Here is a 21,479-nt window from a genome sequence, read left to right as displayed (position 1 = left end):
GCGAGCATAGCTCTAAACACAGGGCGATAGAGAGGAAGTGGCGCAAATCGAAAAAGTTCCCACTGACCTTAGTTTGTATCAGTCACTCCTCTATTCCTTCTCTGCAAATGTCTCCACTACTAAAACAACATACTACCACAACAAAATTAACAATTCTGACTCTCACATGCTTTTCAAAACTTTTTCCTATCACCAGTCTGGGCTTCAAAACCGGACATTCAACCGAGACTGCCCTGCTCTCGGTTATTGAGAGCTCCAAGACTGTCAAGAGCAGCTTTCAAATCATCAGTACTCATCTTGCTGGAACTGTCTGCTGTTTTTGACAGAGTTAACCACCAGATCCTCCTGTCAACCCTCATGACAATGGGCATCTCAGGAACTGCACTCCAGTGATTCAAGTCTTATCTCTGAGGTATCTTGGAGGGGTGAGCTGTCTAAGTCACATCATCGAGCTACTGTGGTGCTTCAGGGCTCAGTGCTTGGACCACTTCTCTTCTCCATCTACATGACATCACTAGGATCTGTCATTCAGAAACATGACTTTTCCTATCAATGCAATGCTGATGACAAAAACTCTACCTCTCATTCCAACCAGATGATCTGACAGTAGCTGCTTGTATCTCAGCCTGCCTGACAGACATTTATTGCTGGAAGAAGGACCATCACCTTCAACTGAACCTTGCAGTTTCAGCCATCCCAACACTTCATAACTTCTCCATTCAGCTAGGATCATCAACCATAACTAATTCCAGATCAGCCAGGAAGCTTGGAGTTGTGATTGATAATCAGCTAAATTTCATACATTTCATTGCTAGAACTGACCGGTCCTGCAGATTTGCCTTTTTACAATCGAAGCATGCTACACAACTCCTTGTCCAAGCCTTGTTCTATCCAGGCTGAACTATTGTAATGCTCTCTTGGCAGGAATTCCAGTGTGGTGAACAGCACATTCCCGGGCCCAGTTTATGGTCGGGCCCCTCTCTGGCCATAACAGTGGACAAAGGTTTGCTACATTTTGATTGGATCTTGGTGGACTAACACAAACAAACTGTCCAAAGCCATGAGAAAAAGATGCTAGGACAACAGCCAGACACTTCTTAGATGGCAAGAAGACCACCTCAGGTTTTGCCTGTGACTGCCATTAAAATATATATATTTCCATCTCGGGAACTCTTTTGATCAGAAATACCAGAGCAGCTTTACTCGCGGATATGAAATATGAAAATATGCTTGACTGTCTTTTTGGAGATATTAACTTATTTTACTAGAATAAAATTGTCATGAATACACAGTCTCCAAACTTTCCACTGCTCACTGTGTGCAAAACAATAAATGAAAGTGATTGTTAATGCCGAGTCTTTTAAAAACAAATGGTGGAATGCAAAAATCGGCTCAAATAAATCATCGGAATTGGTTAAGTCAAAAGCTGTGTTGAGTCTGCTGGGTCATTTTGGGGGGTTAATTTTATACAAGTGAAACTGCCTATGGAATGAGAAAAAATAAGCAGAAACATTTGGATTGTTGGCTTCTTGTTAGGGTTGTGAAGGGGCAGAAAACTTCTGGTAAATTTCTGGAAACTTTCCATGAGAACTTAATTTGGGAAATTTTGTAAATAAATTTTGTCAAATTTTGTAATCCTTATTGAATATGGCTCTGTGTCAGGCTCAAAGAGCCGTATGTGTTACCCAGATGCCCACCAGTATTTCAACTCCTGCTTGTTGCAAAGCTTTGCGTATGTGTTCCTAAACAGTGACCTGTTGCGTTCAGAGGCGGCTGATGTTGGTGGAATTTGAAGGATGATAGAAGCTAAAGGTGCAAGGGCCTCAGATCCACAAAGTCCTTTCCACCATTTAGATGCAGATATGTCATGGCACGCCTGCCATATCCCATCCCCTTCCCAAAGGCCTTGCTTGGTACGGTACTTTGCCAGACTGCCGAGAACTTTACCTTCATCAAGACCAAGATGGTGAGACATGGCAGTAATAACAGTGTAAGCACTGTTGATCTCTTCTACAAAGAGTATGCTTTCCTCACACTTCGGGTCCAGCATGTATGCTGCTGCGTGGATTGGCTTCATGCAGAACTCAATTTAACCACTGCGGTTTACTCTGCTCGGAGCAGCAGGGAAGAGGGCAGGACAGTTTGTATTTCTTCTTTGAGCTCAGCAAACAGACATTTAACATCTGACAAATTTATTTGTTTTTAACACCATGCCATCTTCTGTGGCTATTTTCATGGCGAGAAAAAAATATGATAAAACTATATCAGGTGTTTACAATTTAATTTTGCTAAAAACTCAAACTATATTTGGTTTAACTTTGTTAAAAACGTCTTTATAAGAGTTAACTGAATAAACCAGATTTCGCACAGGGCTAAATCCACCACAATCTAACAGAACATGCTTCAATGATAAAGAGTTTTGACAGAATCACATTTTGGACGATCTCCTAAAACTTGTCATCCTGGAACGGCCTATTCTACAACGTGTATAAACAATCTGGTCACATCGGTTTGAGATTTGATAGAAACTACTTCTTCCAACATTGGGGCTGATTTCATGAAGTTTGTTCATAGTTTATGAATCCCATTCTGTTTGCCATTTGTCATTAATATAAAAATGAATTATTGGTTTTAGATGCATAGGAGATACTGTGCAAATTTTGACATCTTCTGATAATGCCTCTTTTGCGAGTCTGTTTCCTCAACTCCTTTGTTTCCACAGTGTCCAGGTACCCAACAAAACCAGATACTAAAAAGTGCTGGGTGATCATTTAAGGAATAACATTGCTTGGAGACATGACTTTGAAACTGTAATTATTAGAAAATTTCTGCAATCCAGAGCCAAATGATAACATCTGACAAGACTGTCATTATCACCTTCTATCTTGGCAGTAACTGCTGCTATTGGCTTGATTATTCTCAGGCTGCTAGTCATGCTTTCCCAGACCACATCATCTACATCACCTTCCCCTCTAACAGTCATATTTATTTCCATTAATTCCCATATATTCCTGTTTATTCCCATATATTCCTATTAATTCCCATGGAAAGTTTCCACCCTTGAAAATTCCTGGAATTTTGCAACCCTACTAGTTTTCTAATTGCAGTGATCTCATGTGAAATGAAATGACTGACTTGTTCAGGACTTAAAAAATTATGGATGTCAATGCATCAAAATAATAATTGTAACTATTCTCATGACTTGTTAATATAAATCTTTTTCACCAACAAACTTAATTGTTCTGAGTGTATTATTGTAATATCGTCACCTTTCATAAAACGTTAACATTATCATTAATATGACTTCTTTTTGGTTCTTTAAGCTTAATGAAGCATGAACCTCATCGTCGGTCCATCGGTCGTATTTTTTAAACTCCATTGTTGACTCGAATAGCAAACAACTCTTACTGCACGTACCGCAACAGACTTTAAAAAAACGATGGTTGACAATAAAATGCTGCGTGGAGTCAACCAATCAAAACGCTGCATAAACTCAACCAATCAGCATGTTCAGCGCCCAAGTCCACCACCAAAAGTTCTGGAACTTTGAAAAAGTACTACCTAGCGAGCAGGTACTTTCAGAGGGGGGATTTTTTACCTGGAACTTCATTTAGACCCTGATTCCTGCGGTGGAAACACACAGAGTACCACCCCCGAAGCTCCTAGTTCCTTGGGAAAGTTCCCGCGGTGGAAACGCGGCTTAAGATATCTTTAATATGAGTTACAGGAATGCAAACTTTGGACAAAAAAACACAAGAAGTGCTTTTTTTGGGCATATAATGCAACAGCGATTGCTAAAGTCAACAGATTTTACTAATAGACCTACCAATTTCTGTGTAAAAATAAAATAATGATGCTGCCATATTTCTAAGGTAATTTTACCCCCCTGTAATCTGACTCCAAATCTCCGGTGAAAATTGTCATTCTGACCCCTCTACAAAATATTGAATTACTCAGTAAATATACATCAATCACATTTAATATGTTGGCTTTCTTCTTCCTTTATGTTTGTCCCTTCTTTAGAAAAAAAATTTGAGCCAGGAAAGTTTCTGAAATTTGGTTGATTTTGACACGGAATGACCCAAATGTGTTTATGTCTGAGAACCTTTTACACACATACTTAACTGCAGATACTAAAATGACATACACTGTGTGGTACAGTACAAAAATGTTCAGTGTCCCTTATTCTGCCCCTTAATTTTCCTTTCCAGATGTTGGCAACCCTACTCCCGCTCCATGTCAAGTAAAACTGAGATCATTTAATATGGATCGAGTGAAACTAACCTGTTTGTTGCTCAGTATCTTCATGTTTCACACTGAACACTTCTTCAATCTTTATGTCTTCACTCTCCTCTTTAATAAACGCCATTTTATAACAGTGTGTCATGTGGATCTCAGATGAACCAGGAGTTTTTCTGTGTTTGAAAAAAAGTCACGTTTAAGATGAGAATAATTAACAGAAACAAAATAAATTCCAAAGTAAACCTCTGGGTGCTTCCCTAGTTCAGTAGTCGGTGCGCTACTGAGGGAGTCAGTCAGAGTAAGAGTTAATGGCCCGATTAGCCAAAAAACACTCAAAACTAGTAGCCTACTACAAATTAATAAAATAACAAATTATACAAACACTTAATTAGTATTAATTTGTGATTTACATTTGGTATATTTATTTGTAGATTGCATTTAACAGATTACCCTGACATGAAAACGGTTTGTTTGTGAAAGTTGTAATTATTCATGTTTGAGTTCTCGTTGTTTTTTACACTGTTTTGAGCAACAGGATTCGTCAGCGCGCGGTGATTCAAGCGCTTCGAATCAGTGAATCATTTCGCAAAGCATTAGATTCAATTGACTCGGAGTTTCAAAAAGCTCCGTTTCTCCATCACTACTAGCGCCTGAATTTATTTTTACGATAAACGAATTCACGATTTAGGAAGAGAAATGAGACGCAGCTTATCTGTTACTCACATGTGAATATGCTTTACTCACAAAAATGCCGCACTAATGTTACATGAACCATATTACAAAGATAATGTTCAATAATACATGATTTAACATCTCTTGTAAAAACTATCAAATTGAGGCGTATCGATTTAAATACTTTAAATGCGTAAAACCACAAACCTTTCTTCAATCAAATCATAACAGTCGCAGGAGCGCGGCGCAGCTTTATGATGTCATATCGCCAAACCAAAATAAAAGTCCTGTTCAGTCCGCTGTCTAAAATCACAAATATATATCAGTGTCAATGAAAATGTATTGAAGTGTAAATAACGTAGTGTTTTTCTTTAAAAAGTACAATGTATACATATTTGAGTAGTCTGTTGTCTTATTAAAGGTTTAATTTATTAACAAACCTTGTTTATTGTATAATAATAAAATATTAGTTTATGATAGTTTCATCAAACAAAAATAAAAAAGAACCCTTGTACAAATGGTTTCTGCATTCAAACATGACAGTTTTGTCTTTTAGACAGAATTTCACATATTAGATGTGCTACTCACTCTTTCAGTCAGGGTTATTTTCAGTACATCACTGTACAAGTATTTAAACACGTATTTCACCTATGATTCAAATCTTAATTTAAATATTTCAGTAAGTGTATGTAGTCTAAATGTCCTGGACTTTTATTTTGCTGAGGTGATATGACGTCATAAGTATGCGTCGCGCTGCTGCGTCCGTGATTCAGCTGCAGAAAGGTTGGTTTAAGCTTTCAAATCGATACAAACATTTAAATCTATTTTATAGTGTTTACAGTCTGTGTAAACGAATAAATCATTATTGAATGCAACACCGTAACAGCTTTATCTAACATTAATGACCGTTAGTTTCAACGCATAATAGAAAAGGGGCGTTTCATTTCTTTCCCCATATCGTGGGAAAGTTTATCATAAACAATAATTCGGTCAAGTAGTGATGGAAAAACGGAGATAAAAAAAAAAAAAACTCATAAACAGTTGTACCCAAATGAGAAATTGTGTTATTCATTTTCTGAAATTATTTACTTTTTTAAATTAATTTATTCTCCTAACCCTAAACAACCGTTGATAGTACGATCAAGAAATATTTAAATTATTTAGATATGAGCACATAATTGTGTATCTTTTTTTAACTTGTAAGTTATTGTGTATGTGTGTAACTTATAAATAATTAAACACCAAATATAATTCATGAAGTGTCAGTATAAGTTGTATTATTTTAGTCAATTTGTAGTTTTCCATCTAATCAGGACAATTAGTGACCATTACTCTGACTGACTCCTTCACCAATGCGCTGACTACTGAAATAGGGAGCTGATTGAGATTTAGTTTGGTTTTATTTTACTTTATGCTAATTATTCTATATAATCATTAATATTATACATGACAAATTGTCCAAACACACAGAAAAACTCCTGGAGAAGCAGCTGAGATCTCGTGACACTATTATAAAATGGCGTTTATTAAAGAGGAGAGTGAAGAAATAAAGATTGAAGAAGCATTCAGCATGAAACATGAAGATACTGAGGAACAAACAGGTTGGTTTCATTTGATCGTCATTGAAATGTCAGCCTCTACTGAAATGAATGATATTTTTAAGGATGTCATATAAGTGTCCTAATTAAAGCAGTTTTATTTGACTTGGAGTGGATCGCCTCGCCTCATGTGTACAGACATGTTGAGATCACATGACCAGACAAATACTAACGCTGCTTCAAGAGCATCTGAGAAACTCCTACTTCCACATTGTGCATTCGTAATTACAACATGTAGCAAATTAAATTAGGAAAAATAATATGTAAGTAGCTTAAACAAAACAGTTTTGTGTAACATAAATGTCTACTTCTGAATTGAAAGCAATCAAAAACCATTAATTAATATCACTTAAATATGCAACATATCAAACAAAAACATTTATTGTGACAGTGTCTGGATGGTCTGTGGGCTTTCCAGCAGAAACTGAGTGCACTCGTGCTGTAACTCTGTTAGTGCCTAAATTACTTAGTTACAACAAAGTTGAAGGATTTGCTGCAGTGGACACTATTCATCATGTACAAGCTACTCAAAACTCTGATCAATTACATCTTTTAAAATGAAATATTATTGAAAAACTGTTGTCAGTGGGAGAGTCATCTTTAAATGCATTCATTGCATTTCTTTCTAAACCGTAGCAGTTCCCTTTCCATACGGTTCACTTGCATTGTGTCAGTAACTATAGGGAAAACTTTTGGTCCCCAGATTTCATTACTATGGTAAACAGCAATTTTGGACCTTTAGTTTAACTCACATTGACACAATAGAAATGTATTTGTCATTTTAATTCAGCTCAGAAATTTGAGACAAATTAACTAAACTTAGAACTATTGGTGAGTTAAAGTCTTAAAAGGCTTAAAATGGAAAGGTTTTAACTTAGTGCATCCATATATAGGCCTTTATATTTAATGTGTTAATTTAATGCAATTAATTGTGAAAAAATAATGCAGGTAAAATTATTTACATTCAACACTCTTAACCCTGTCTAAATTGTCGCATAGACTGTGCAACCACAATTGCAACTGCAATATGACCAAGGGGTGCAATTCATTTAAATTAGGAATAATAAATGGGAATATGATTAATATATTGAGTTCTAGCTACTATACATTACACTGTGCTCCAAATTATTATACACATGCAGTAATTTGCTTGTTTTTTGCAAAAGGTCAATATGAATAAGGTATTTTTTTTTTTTTTACAATTATTTTACAGTGTGGATTTATTACATGTGAAACAGCTTTGTAAAGATGAACACATTTTAAAACAAAAAACTTTTTGTTGTCCATTCAATGCTTTTGATTGATGTGCGATTAATTTGAGTAGAGATGAAACGGTATGAAAACAATATATCACGATATCAATATTATCACAGTATTGTTATAATGTGCTGAAAATGTTTAAGAAGTACTCATACACACACTGAAATAATTTCACCAAGTTTTATGTTGAAAACTAACAACTAAATAAAATTAGCAGCACCATGCACTTTCTGTTTGCATAAACAATAGAATAATGATATTCAAAACAATGTCCAGATTTTAAATGAATAAAAAATATTGGTTTGGTGATTTTACAACATATGACCTCTACTAACATGTACTACATGTTCATACAAAGTTTTGACAAAAGAAGATAGGTATTTTCTCTGCTCCATAAACAACATAGGGTACCTTATTATCCTAAGTGCTGAGATTTTTTAGAATGCACATTAGCTTATTTTCTTATTTTAGTCTGATTTTAGCATTGGTCTGAACAGGCTGAATGAAAATGTAAATCCACTCTCTGGCAGGAAGTGGCGCTTATGGAACAGCAGAAATAGAGCTGTTTTCCTCTTTAAACAATGCAGCACTGCGCTTATAAACACTACATTAGTAGGCAGTTCACGGAGGGACAATGAAAAGAAAATGCCATTGAAACTTTTCTGAAGACATTTGGTTTGATCTGTGTTGCCATGTGCCATTAAATTAGTTAACTTGTATTTGTTTTTGTTTTGCTTTAGACCTGATGCAGCTGAAAGAGGAGAGTCAAGAACTGGAGGAAATGGAAGAGAAAAATCAACATGAGAAACATCATGATTACATAACTGGAGAATCTTTTAGTTGCTCAAAGACAAAAAAGATTTCCTCACAAAAAAGAGTTCTGAAGACAAAAACTAGAAGTGATTTCACCTGCCAACAGTGTGGAAAAAGTTTTAATGATAACACAAGCCTTAATGTCCACATGAGAGTTCACACTGGAGAGGGTCCTTTTACCTGCCAACATTGTGGAAAATGTTACGCTCATAAAACAAACCTTATTGTCCACATGAGAGTTCACACTGGAAAGAGCTGTTTCACCTGCCGACAGTGTGGAAAATGTTACGCTCATAAAAGCAAGCCTTATTGTCCACATGAGAGTTCACACTGGAGAAAACCCTTTCACCTGCCAACAATGTGGAAAGAGTTTCAATCAAAAAGGAAACTTTAATGTCCACATGAGAATTCACACTGGAGAGAAATCTTTTACCTGCAACCTGTGTGGGAAGAGCTTCTCACGAAAAGAAAATCTTAAGACTCACAAGAGAATTCACACAGGAGAGAAGCCGTTCGCATGTGATCACTGTGGAAAGAGTTTTGCGCATAAAGGTCACATCAATGCCCACATGAGGATTCACACTGGAGAGAAGCCGTTCACATGTGATCAGTGTGGAAAGAGTTTTTGCGGAAGGGGTGGCGAGATCCCTTGGCTCTTTATCCACCATTGGAATGGTCTCATATGGAGCAGGCCCAGCTGAACAACGGGGGACGCCGCTGCCATAAGACCCATCAGTCTGTGACACAGACCTACGTGGACCAGATGGCCTATCCTGAAATGACTCAGGCAGTTCTGTAACGACTGAATGCGTGCGGGAGACAACCGTGCCCACATTACACCAGAATCTAGCTCCACACCCTGGAAGGTAGTTTGCTGACGTGGCAGCAAGACACTCTTCTGGAGGTTTATCCGCAGATCTAAGCTCCTCAAATGGCAGAGAACTAAATCTCGATGAGCTACTGCCAAATCCTGAGACTGAGCTAATATTAGCCAGTTGTCCAGGTAGTTCAAAATCCAGACGCCCTGGAGCCACAGAGGGGCCAGGGCAGCATCCATACATTTCGTAAAGGTCCGAGGAGCCAAAGCAAGTCCGAACGGACACGGTATTGGTAAGCTTTGCCCTCAAGAGCAAACCTGAGGAACTTCAGGCCAATCAATTGGCGTGATGGTATAAGGGCTTCAGACATTCGTCACACCGAAGGTGTTCCCATAGCGACGTCTCGCAGCATTGAGTGAACCCATGAAAGGGAACTCTTAATCACCACATGAGCACTCACTCAAGAGAGAACTGTCTTATATGTCATCATTGTGGAAGGAGTTTCACAGACAGTAAGCATCTTAAGAAACACATAATAACTCACACCAAAGAGAAGGCTCTCATGTGCCTTCAATGTGGAATGACATGCTTAAGCAATACAAGCCTTGAGAGTTCACACTGGAGAGAAGCCTTTCACCTGCCCTCATTGTGGAAAAAGTTTCGCAATTAAAGGGAACCTTAAGATTCACATAAGAAGTCACACTGGAGAGAAGCCCTACAAGTGTCTTCAGTGTGACATGAGTTTCACAAATCAAAGAGACTTGAAACATCATTTGCAAACTCATTCTGGAAAGAAACTTCAGTGTTCTGAGTGTGGCAAGAGGTTTAGAGAAATGAGCAATTTTGAAAATCACCTGCACATTCACTCTGAGGGAAAGTGATTTCATTTTGATAAGCATTGGAAAAAAATATTTTGCCATCACACAGATACACCTGAAAAGTCTTGCCGATGTGAGAAAGAGTTTTAAATGTGTTCAAATGTCTCAGCATTTTCAAAGCTGAACTATGTAAGATTGTGATGTTAAAATATATTCTCTTAACCGTTTATTGTTCATTGACTGTTGTTGATTGTTCAGTGGTGTGCAGTGGTGTTCTGAAATAAGGCATTTATTGTTTTTTTTATAAATCAAAGGTAAATTTATGTCCCAATTACACTTAATGTTGTCACATTTTCCTGGTTAAATAAACATTACTTTACTTAATATACAAAAAAATTTTGATTCTGTATTTTACATTAACGATGTAGTTAATGTTCTATTTGTTAAAACCAACAAGTATACTTAAATCTCATCAAGTTAGTGTTTTTACACATTTTTACATTTATTAAAAAATAATAAAGCCAGTAACAATTTAAACAATATAATTTATTTGTGAAGTGATGTTCAGCTATTTTAGTAGTCAACTTATTTTTGCATCATCAGTCAACAAGCTCAGTAAACACTGGTCACAGACATGGAAATGTACCTTTAAATTCACCAAGCTGGGGTGCGTTTCCCGAAAGCATTGTTAGCCAACTATGGTCATAAGTCCCATTGAACTCTATTGGTAACGAAGGAACTTGCGACCATAGTTCGCTTTGGGAAACGCACCCCGATTGCTCACTAAAACCCCACTGTCATCATGTTTTCAGGCCATTTCAAGTTTGATTTTGACGTGACATAAAGTGGTGAGATGTAAGTGGTTGAGTTGTTTACTTTTCAATTAGTTTTCCCATTAATGCTATTATTTTGTTCATTCAGAACAATTTGCGAACATGCACAAAAAGAAAAGGCAGGATTTATTGCATGAGCCAATCATATCCAATCATTGCGCATTTCCTCCTCTCACATGACTTTCCCCTATTCATTTTTAATTAAACCAACCGCATGCTTTAGGGGGTTTGTTAAAACTCAGTGGGCCCAGGGGAGGCAAGAGAGAAGCAGCGTTGTGCTGTAACTTTATGTGAGGGTGTCGTTATTGGACAGTGTTACTTTAGAAAAACAAGTGATTTATACATGTTTTAATGTCACATTTTGTAATATTTACGCTGTTTTATTTTTGTAATATGGATTATTTTCTTATCACTGGCTCCCTTGCCTCCTTGGAGGAAACACCCCTGATTGATTACTATTATGCCATTCATGGGTTTATCTTCCCTAAAAGTGTGGAACTCTGGAAAGGTAAGCCCTCAAACAGTAACTCCACAGTCCAGGCCCTTAGTGATCACCAAATGATCGATGTGTTAGCGACCTTGTTTGCATGCCATGCTGCTTCCTTTATGAGGTCTACTTCCTACTTCAAAGACATACACACATAAAACAGATAAGAGGAATAAAATGACTAAGACAACATGTAAACCTATTAAAACTCTAATATACATAAAATCATTATAATATATACAATTTACATAATTTACTTTGTCCCTCTTGCATACAAGTCGTAGCACTTTATTGAGCCATGTATGGTAGTTAGGCATATATCCAACTTGTCCGGTTGTGTTAAGCCATATTTCTGTAGACCCCTCCCTGATGGCCCATACAGGAGTCCACAGCTTGATACCACGATAGGAAGGTGGCGTATGTTTGTTTCTCATCACATCCAGGATGTTATTGCTTCCTTATTTTCTTGGGAGCCATACTTTGCAACTTTGAGGTTCTACGTTTCTTGCATTCTCTGGCCGCTTACAATTGAGATTACGGTTACAATTACGGTGAGTGTGGTTTCCTCCTCCATGATCAGATTAGGATTAATGAACGATATGTTAGTGGGTATATTGGTTCTGTCCAGTCTTTCTTGCAAGCCCTTTTCAGCTTTAGCTTACCAGGTGCATGACATTGTTGTGATGTTTACATCTGACATGGGTTATTTCACAGTGTTGTAATATATGATTCTGTGTTTCCTGTGCGTGGCAGAGTCCTCTGCATTTTGTGTTTTGTTCTGCTCTGGTGGTTCCTCTGGACTTACTTGCTTGCTAAGTTGAATTCCACGCAGATGGAGACATGGAAATACCCGTTTGGGTGCATTCAGAGGTGGCTGGCTTTGTCCACCTCCTCCATAATGAGCTCCTGAACATCAACAGAAGACCTCAAGAGTTTGGCTAATGCTTGTTTTTCCTCAGACACCAATGAGATGATTTCCTTTCCCACACGACAGGGTAAACCAATTGATTGAGCAGTTGTTTTGAACAATTTCATGTTCATCACATCTCTGTAGATGGGCTCTTTGTGTGAAAGAAGATTTTGTAATCTTGCTCTTTGCAGAAGTGGGATTTTTGAGCTGGTATTCAATATGCCCAGGCCCCCGTCCTCCGTCTTTGCATGGAGGTAGCCCTGGGGGGGCAGTCTTTCAGTAGTCTCAGCCTTCATTTCACTTCAGTCCGAACCATGACATCGATCCTCTTTAGGGTATTCCGGTGAACATTCCCAAGCACTAACTCGTGTGTTAGCTTCAGGAGCAGGTAAATATTGAGGATTTTGCGTCTTTGGTGGGGTTTCGGTGGTGCTGATGAAAGCTCAGAGAGCATCAGATTCAACTTTTAGGTGGACTTTGGTTGCAATCATCCTTTCCAGCTAACGTTGAGGCCCAGGTATTTCTGGTGGTGATTAACTCCCATAGGCTTGATAATGCCACCTGATGTCTCGCATGTCCTTGGTAGTAGAATGAGATACTTCCTCTTTTTTATCTGTTGCGATTGTAATTGCTGTAGATTTTGATGTGTCGAGTGACATGTGTCACAGACACGCCAGGCTCCACCGCTCACCAATCACAACGCACTGACTCTCCAGAGTACTGATCACCCGCACCTGCACCTCATCAGCACAGCAATCACCACCAGCATAAAACCTGCACACTCACACACAGTCTTCGTCCGGTCTCGTTTGCATTACGTCTTACCTGTATGCTTACCTCAAGGACTCCTATCGAACTACTTACCTGTCTCCAGCGTCTCCTGTTCTCCTCGTGTGAATCCCATCAGTGTGTGAGTGTTCCTCGTCTCCAGCGTCAAGTTTCTCCAACGTCTTCCAAGTCACCCCGCTTCTACAATCAACAAGGACAGTATCACTTCTCTGCACTCTCTACTACATCCATTACTTCACGTTATATTCACCTGCACTGCTGTTTAACTCCTGCTGGTATCAATAAACATCCTTGCCTGTTATATCTGCCTCAGTCCCTTCTGTGTTGTAACAACATGCCTCTGTTCTTTAGTGCTCCATCCAATCCCTTCGGTCTTGCATCCATCAGTTTTGGGGTGTCTGCCAGCAGTATGAGGTTATCTGCATATGCAATTGCATCCACAATGTTTCCTCCCATAGAGATGCCAATGTCCATTCGAGAGGCTGTAACTACCTCATCCATGGCGAGAATGAAGAGCATTGGAGAGAGTGGATCACCTTGCTTCACGCCTCTTGCACATTTGACTTTTGTTTTGGTAAGGTACAGTACGGTGTTGGTGTACAGGCAGTCCATGTACTTGGCAAGTGGTTGTGGGATTCCTGCTTGAAGTGCCGCTCTCAAAATTGCCTCATGAGACACTGTGTCAAACACCTTTGCCAGTTCTAGGAAGATCACAGATGTTTCATGCATTCCATCATGGGCTTTCCTCAGTGCCACGTGGACTAGCATACTGGCCTCCAAGCATCCATCCCTCTGGAGAAATGCAAGTTGGAATTTATTGAATGATAACTCCCCACGCATTCTCTTCACCAGGATCTTGTACAGGGCGCATGTCAGGATTGATATAACAGCGATGGGTCTGTACTTGCTGGGATGTGATGGTGCATCAGTTTTCCGGATGAAGGCAACTCTGGCAGCGGAGAGGTTCTCTGGAATTGACTCTGTTGCTAACATGAGATTGTAAAGGCAACAGAGATGGGCACTAAATGTGTACACTGCTGGACATGGCCATATCAGCTGCTTATCTGCCACACAGTGGGACATTGTCTGTAACCTTATTGACACACTGGTTCCAATCGAAGAAGTCACAATGGAGATAAGCAGCTCTGAGTCTTCAGCAGCATGCATTATCCCAAGTGTGTCTGTTCTGAAGTTGATGCTGTAGGCAAAGGGTCCATCCTCAGTAGGGATCAAAACTTTGTGTAAGACCATGATTGACAGCCTGACAAAACGGTTTTCCAAGGCAGAAGAGACAAAAATGCTGGTACTAGCAACACTCCTTGAAACCAGATACAAGGCCCGTGCCTTTGCATCTTAATAAACATTTGAGAAAGGAAAACTGGCTAAAGGAGGAAGCTAAAGAGCTTGGTGAGCTCAGAGAAGATCCGAGCCCTCCACCAAAAGGACCTGAGCAGAATGAGGGTTTGGATCCAGAGACAAAGAAGCAGAGAATCCGTCAGCCCACTTTAGTTGACACTCTGTATGTAGGGTCCTTGGTGGTGGTTTTCAAGAGTTGGTCAGTTTCATTCAGCCAGACTACAACATTCCATCAAGAGCCATGAGAACCAGCCAGTTAGAAGATCGCACTGAAAAGAAAAAAGAAGAGCTAAAGATGGCGCTGAGTTCAGTTGAAAAGGTCGCCCTCACAACTGACTGCTGGACTACACTAACAAGGGTTAGCTACATAACCATTACATGTCATTACATAGACTCTGAATGGCAGATGAAGTGCGTGGTCCTGCGTACATAGAGCTTGTCTGATAAACACACCTCTGACAAACTTGCAGAAAAGCTATAGTTTCAAAAGCTATAGTTTTATAGTTTCATAGTTTCATGGGACATCACGGGGAAAATAATAGAATGTATTCACGACAACGCAAAAAATATAATGGCAACAAACGATCAAACTCATGTCTTGGATTCCGTGCCGTGCTTTGCCCACACATTACAACTGGTTATAAACGATGGCTTCAACGTATACTTAAACTTCGCACTTCAATAATAGCACAGTAGCTAACAAAGCCCTTTGTGACAAACAGGCACAGATGAAAGATCCACCACATCACCTGATAAAGTCCTGCAAGACGAGGTGAAAGTCAGTCAGAGACATTTTTTCCCAGGCTCGTGGAACAAAGGTGGGCAGTGACAGCCATACTGTCTGACCGCACTTTCACCAAGTTAGTGGACGCCAGAATTGTTGAGCTCAAAGATGGCAGCATTAAAGTGTGGCCCCAACTGTATTGTCTAACGAATCTGATGTGTCCATCTCAAATATCTATCCTATCATTTTAAATAAATGGTGACGCCAGTGGATATAACTGAAGAAAACACTATACTGACTATCTGAAGCAATAAAATGAACAAATACCAGTGCTGATCATTAGGACACACAAGATCTCCAAACATAATGGGCAGATAACGCAGTAAACACCAGCTCTGAGTGGCATTTAAGCCCAAGTCATTGGAACCCTCTCTTAGAGGGATAGTTCACCCAAAAATGAAAATTCTGTCATCATTTACTCACCCTCAAGTTGTTCCAAACCTGTATGAATTTCTTTGTTCTACTGTAAACAAAGGAAGATATTTAAAAAGAATGTTTGTAACCAAACAGATCTCGCCCCGATTCACTACCATAGTAGGAAAAATAAATACTATGGTAGTAAATGGGGGGCGAGATCTGTTTGGTTACTGATATTCTTCCAAATATCTTCTTTTGTGTTCAACAGAACAAAGAAATTCATACAGGTTTGGAACTACTTGAGGGTGAGTAAATGATGACAAAATTTTAATTTTTGGGTGAACTATCCCTTTAATGCTACACCAGAAGGTTTGTTGTTCGTTGTTTTGTTCCATGAAGCCATAGTTGAAACTCTGAATTCTTCTGTTTACTTCTGCTGATGTGGTGTAATTGTCAATCATTTGCTGAATAAGTAATTTCGTTACATATTGTGCAGCCCCCTCTAATATATCATGCATAATATCAACCGAAAAATTTGCAGTGGTGTGGAAATATTGCAACGAACTTAAAAGTCGAGACTTTTTTTACTCCCATTATATAAGGTAGACTGGGATTGCTCTGCATTATCTAGCAGTGTTCAGCATGAAATTCTTTAGTCGCACTGACATCTTTGGACTATCTTCACTGAACTCTGTGTGAAAGTCTTTCTCTAATCGACAAAAGTGGCAAGAGTACCTAGCACTAAACAATTCCACGAAACCAAATAAAGAATGGACACCAAGATTGTCACCAGTAACTTGGACAATGGTTCCATAAATTGTATGATCAAATAAAGGAATCTGAATTCCATTGGTTTCCAGTGTTGAGATATCCTGGACAAGCGGCTCTAGTACTTTATCAAACCCATATGTTTTTATATCTTGTGCATGAAATAAAGCGACTAAATGGATATTTAGTAAACTCAAGTTGTATTTAGGTAAAATATTTCTAACTTATGTATTCCTAATTTTGATCCAAGGAGGTTTGAGCATTCAAATTCACCAAAAGAATAAAAAGCTGGATCTGAACTGCATGTGAGCACATGATTCTTAAAGAATTCTCCATTGTGTATGTCGTAAAGAAAATTTGGTCTTTGCTGTGAATCTCTCGTTATCATATCTTTAATGTTAGGGTGCTTATAAATGGACTGTAATGTCTCAAGAATTGGTATATATCAGAGGTCTTCAACCCTGCTCCTGGGGACCCACTGTCCTGCAGAGTTTAGCTCCAACCCTAATTAAACACACCTGAACCAGCTAATCAAGCTCTTCTAGATCACTTGAAAATCACAGGCAGGTGTGCTGAAGCAGGTTGGAAATAAATTTTTCAGGACAGTGGTTCCGCAGGAGCAGGGTTGAAGACCTCAGGTATATATAGAAATTTATCCTTAACAATGGTTTGTGCAAAAGTTCCAGCTGTTCTGTTACTCTGTGTAGCAAAACTTGTTCAGAGAACATATTCAACAGGATCTATTTTCCCCCATTTCCCCACTCTGAAAAGTACTGCATTCTCTTGCTCTTTTGCATTTTTGAGTTTCACTATGAATGTCTCCAATCACTTCTTCTAGAGCACTAACAACATAGTTAATAGTTGTCTCTGTGACACAGCAACTTTAAGTTCAGCTACTACTGTTGCACAACTGTTTACTATATTTGTTTTTAGGAGTACAGACTCACAAGGTGACTTTTGGTTTGGTAAAACACCTACTGTATGTTGGTAGACCACTTCTCCAACAACTTTGCAGAAGTCGCATTACCAAATAGAAGTCCAAAATCTTGATCAATCTGTACAAAATGCCAAAAATAATTAAAGTAGATACCACAGTAGGAACTTTGTCTGTGTTACTGCAGAACAACAATAGCACTTGATTTCATATTTGTATGTTTTCATGTTTAAAGAATTGAAGTCTCACATACCAAACCAGGAATTGTGGGAAAATTTATAGAACATCAGTTGACTCTTTAGGGTCGTGCAGGATCTTCTGGTGATAGGCCAGAAGACTGCTCTTTAGGATATCTTCGATCATCTGGAGGGGGGAATGATGTAATATTTAGCAAAGATGAGAAATTAACAACTGACAAGTGTACAGTTGAAGTCATATGTTTACATACAGTTAAGTTGAAGTCATTAAAACCAATTTTTAAACCACCGTAGAGATTATTAACAGAATGTAGGTAGGTAACTCAGTCCACGCTTCCATGTTTATGTCTGAACACTGACTCATTTTATTGGCTGGCTCCTGCATCAGCATCACCCGCATGCGTGGGGACACTTGACTTGACATTTGATATTCAACAGTGCTTTGATCTGCCTGCATTGACACTATTCTTTAAGAGCTGCTGTGCAGCCAAACAATGTACCAGTTATCAATGTAAAGCTGCTTTGACACAATCTACATTGTAAAAAGCGCTATATAAATAAAGGTGACCTGACTTGACTTGACATGCGTCATGCTGCTCATGTTTTTTAGCTTCGGCCAATACTGAGTTGCCGTTCAGACATAAACACGGAAGCCTGCACTGAGTTTACTACGTCAACTGCATATAACAACAGTTCGAATTGTTGAATAAAGTCATTATTTTTGTTTTGTTTTTGCGCACAAAAAGTATTCTCGTCTCTTCATAACATTAAGGTTGAACCACTGTAGTCATGTCGACTATGTTTTCAACTACCTTTCTGGACTTCAAAAGGTGCAATGACGTTGCTGCCTCAGATTTCATCAAAAATATCCTAATTTGTGTTCTGAAGATGTTACAAAGGTCTTACTGGTGTGTAATGACATGAGGGTTACTAATTAATGACAGAAATTTCATTTTTGGGTAAACTAACCCTTTAAGGCATATTGCTCAATAGCCCTATTAAGATGGTAATTATTTCTCACTTGGATGTCTGTAAAAATAAATCTGCATGGCACCTCAGTGCATTCAGATGACGATTTATGCTTACCTTCATGTGCTATTGCAAATTTGATAATTCCCACTTCTGAAGTCATGATTACCAGCTCATCGCACAAGTTTCGTGATGGGAGGGCGTTCATGTGCAATTTTTAGCTAGGAAACACGTATTTATGATAATACCTGAGAACACGTGAAGGCACCATTATTCACGGAGGAGGAGTGAGTTTTGTGATCCTACGAACCCAGGACCGTGCTGCTCACGTGGTCACATGATTGTCTGCTGTAAATAAAATGTAATAGGCTATGCTTTGTTGTGTAAAATATGCAAAATTTGTCCTGTAACATGTATACCTCTTCTGTTTATAAGATATGAGATAATTGTTTATGAAGAAAAACAAAACTGGTTTTATAAAAGCATTTATTAAGAATATGGTTTTTATAATTCCTCATTAAGAAAGACAGAACAACTGGTTTGTTTTTAAAAGTACTTTAATAAGAATATAATTTATAAGATATGAGTTTTATAAGATAATTGCTCACTGAGAAAAACAATACAACTGGTTTTTGTAAAAGTAATAAAAATGTGGTTTATAAGAAAGACGCTACGAGTGTTGTTTTAAGCATTTATTAAAAGCATGTTGGTAGAATAGAGGAAAAACTTGTATTAGAAAGTTTTTAATTTTGCTAAATAAAGTAGAAAAGCAAGTAATTACCTTTGGATGATGTGTTGCAAGACGAGACACAGGAGAAAAGCAAAGGAGAAGAGTCCTGAGAACAAAAAGCTTTATAGACGAGTCAGAGAATATTCCTGGAGCTCATATGAGGGGAAGAAGATGACCTCAAGAGGTCAGATTGTCTATAAAAGGCTGATATGTGAAGAGAACAGCAAATGCTGCTTCGTGACCACCTGAAGAGCTTCTCTGACACCAGAACCATCGCTGACATTGCCTCCATCACTGATATTGCCTTGATTGAAGAACTTTTTGATATTTATACTTTATTTAATTACCTGTATAGAGTGTTTGTAGAATGTATGTACTGCTAAAAATACTAATTGTAATAAATGAACATAACTTAATAACTAAACTCGGCCTCATGTGGCATTAATTGATGTCGTTGAACCTGAACAGACAAATAAATTAACATTTAATTTAATAATAGGAAAATAATATCCTATTTACTATGTGATTATTTAAATCTCCTGTTTAAAAATAAGAAGATAGACACGCTATAGTTGAAATGGATTTGTCTTGCATTTTATCTCAAATCCAAAATACGGAAATTAGCAGAAATAAGTTAATGCAGCCTCTTATTTACAGAGTCAAGTACATGTGTTGCACAACTCAAGCTGCTCCTCACAATAGTTTAGTGGACAAACATTTGGTAGGCAGCTAGCTAGTTTCGCTGGTGTCAATTAATATTCGTATCATTCGTAATCTATATGTTAGCTATTTGCTTTCAAGATAACTTAGCCTAACTTTGTTCTCAAGTTAACATGAGAAAGCGATCTCTGTAATATTAAAAAAAGTGTCACAATGATCTGAGCTCAAAACAGAGGTGAATATTATGAAAATGAAAACTAAGACTTTGAAACTTTACTTTAACATCCAGCAGAAGTGGACCTTCTGTTCTAAACCCACAAGCAGCAGCGACTGATGGCTGTGACTAACAGTAATGGCAGATAAACGAAACTTTGGGAGGGAAACAAATTACTCCGCCATTTTTTCTGTGTAGTCTATTAATTTTCAAAATTTATCATGTTACGATCGGTTCACTATTTTGCGGCCTTGCGGCAAATTGTGTTACATGTGCGACTGAAGTGCAGAGAGGCTTTAGAACATGCATGGGCATTCAGGCACTGAACACGAAAACCTTAAGTTCACCAAGTTTTTGTGCTCTTTCGCATAATTCATAAATGCATATAATGTCTCCAGAAAGACACCACAGTGTTAGCAGAGGAACATTGCGGGTTTTACACTAGCAATAAATACAAGCTTTAAATTTATATGGGGTAAAGGGGTAACACCAAGCGATTATAACATGCAGAAGAATTAGAACTATATAACTGTTCATAAAATGTTTTTAAAAATCTGGTTTATATCTTCAGGCTGGGTATATAAAACACCTTCATTCATTATGGCATCCGTAATGCTGATAATTTTCTTGGTCTCTTGCCATTAAAATAATATGACTGCCTCATTCTGTGCGTAATGAATTCAGCTCTATGTAGAAGTAATCATTTTAGCTCATAGTTAAGTGCTAGTAGTTCTTCTACTTTCTGTTGACAATAGGAATTTGTGAGGTCCTGTTTCACCACCTGAGCTTTTCAGTACAGCTGTACTGCGTAGTCTCTCTAGAATGATCCATGTCCATCCCTGCTTGTTATTTTAGAAACACTAATTTAATATATAGCAAAATTTTCTCTCTGGGTCTCTCTCACGGCGAATGGGATGCATCTTGCAACACAACATTGCAATGCTCACTCACACAGTTTCACTACTGACCACATTTGATGCATTTTTACTTTTGATACAATTATGATATTTTTATAAATCTGCATGTATTGAGTCATTATATGCATCACAATATGCAGTTCCTTGGAGCCACATTCAGTACAGTTTAGGCTTTTTGAAAATCATGACATGACAAGACGTGCAATAAAATGTAACTTTCTTTACACCTTTACAAGGCTCATGAGTTGTAATATCCCCTTTTGGCCAGTGTAGAGAAGAGAGTGAGTTTTTCTTCTGACATCTGATGCTGTGTTATAGGCTCGAGGCAAAGAGGGGGTAACATAAATAATGAA

The 21,479-nt window shown here is 38.2% G+C and overlaps 1 protein-coding gene and 1 pseudogene across 2 annotated transcripts in view; one reads left to right on the top strand and one right to left on the bottom strand.

The window, feature by feature from the left end:
* si:ch211-166e11.5 (gastrula zinc finger protein XlCGF8.2DB) overlaps positions 1–21,479 on the bottom strand; it is a 75,014-nt gene that overhangs the window by 2,786 nt on the left and 50,749 nt on the right. Inside the window, exons 1-2 of one of the 2 annotated variants that reach the window (XM_051907039.1) lie at positions 5,122–5,188; positions 4,285–4,415 (exon numbers count right to left, since the gene is read on the bottom strand). The exons of the other annotated variant lie outside the window; for it this stretch is intronic. Of the exons in view, the coding sequence (XP_051762999.1) occupies positions 4,285–4,387 (103 nt within the window). The 5' untranslated portion in view covers positions 4,388–4,415; positions 5,122–5,188. Of the gene's footprint in view, positions 1–4,284; positions 4,416–5,121; positions 5,189–21,479 lie in introns of those variants that run through there. 2 annotated transcript variants of the gene reach the window in all.
* Positions 5,611–10,617, top strand: LOC127519408 (gastrula zinc finger protein XlCGF7.1-like; annotated as a pseudogene).

The sequence above is a fragment of the Ctenopharyngodon idella genome, chromosome 9, assembly GCF_019924925.1.
Source record: "Ctenopharyngodon idella isolate HZGC_01 chromosome 9, HZGC01, whole genome shotgun sequence".
Classification (NCBI taxonomy): domain Eukaryota; kingdom Metazoa; phylum Chordata; class Actinopteri; order Cypriniformes; family Xenocyprididae; genus Ctenopharyngodon; species Ctenopharyngodon idella.
Note: the sequence above shows the minus strand (reverse complement) of the source record. Positions and strands in the feature narration are given on the sequence as shown.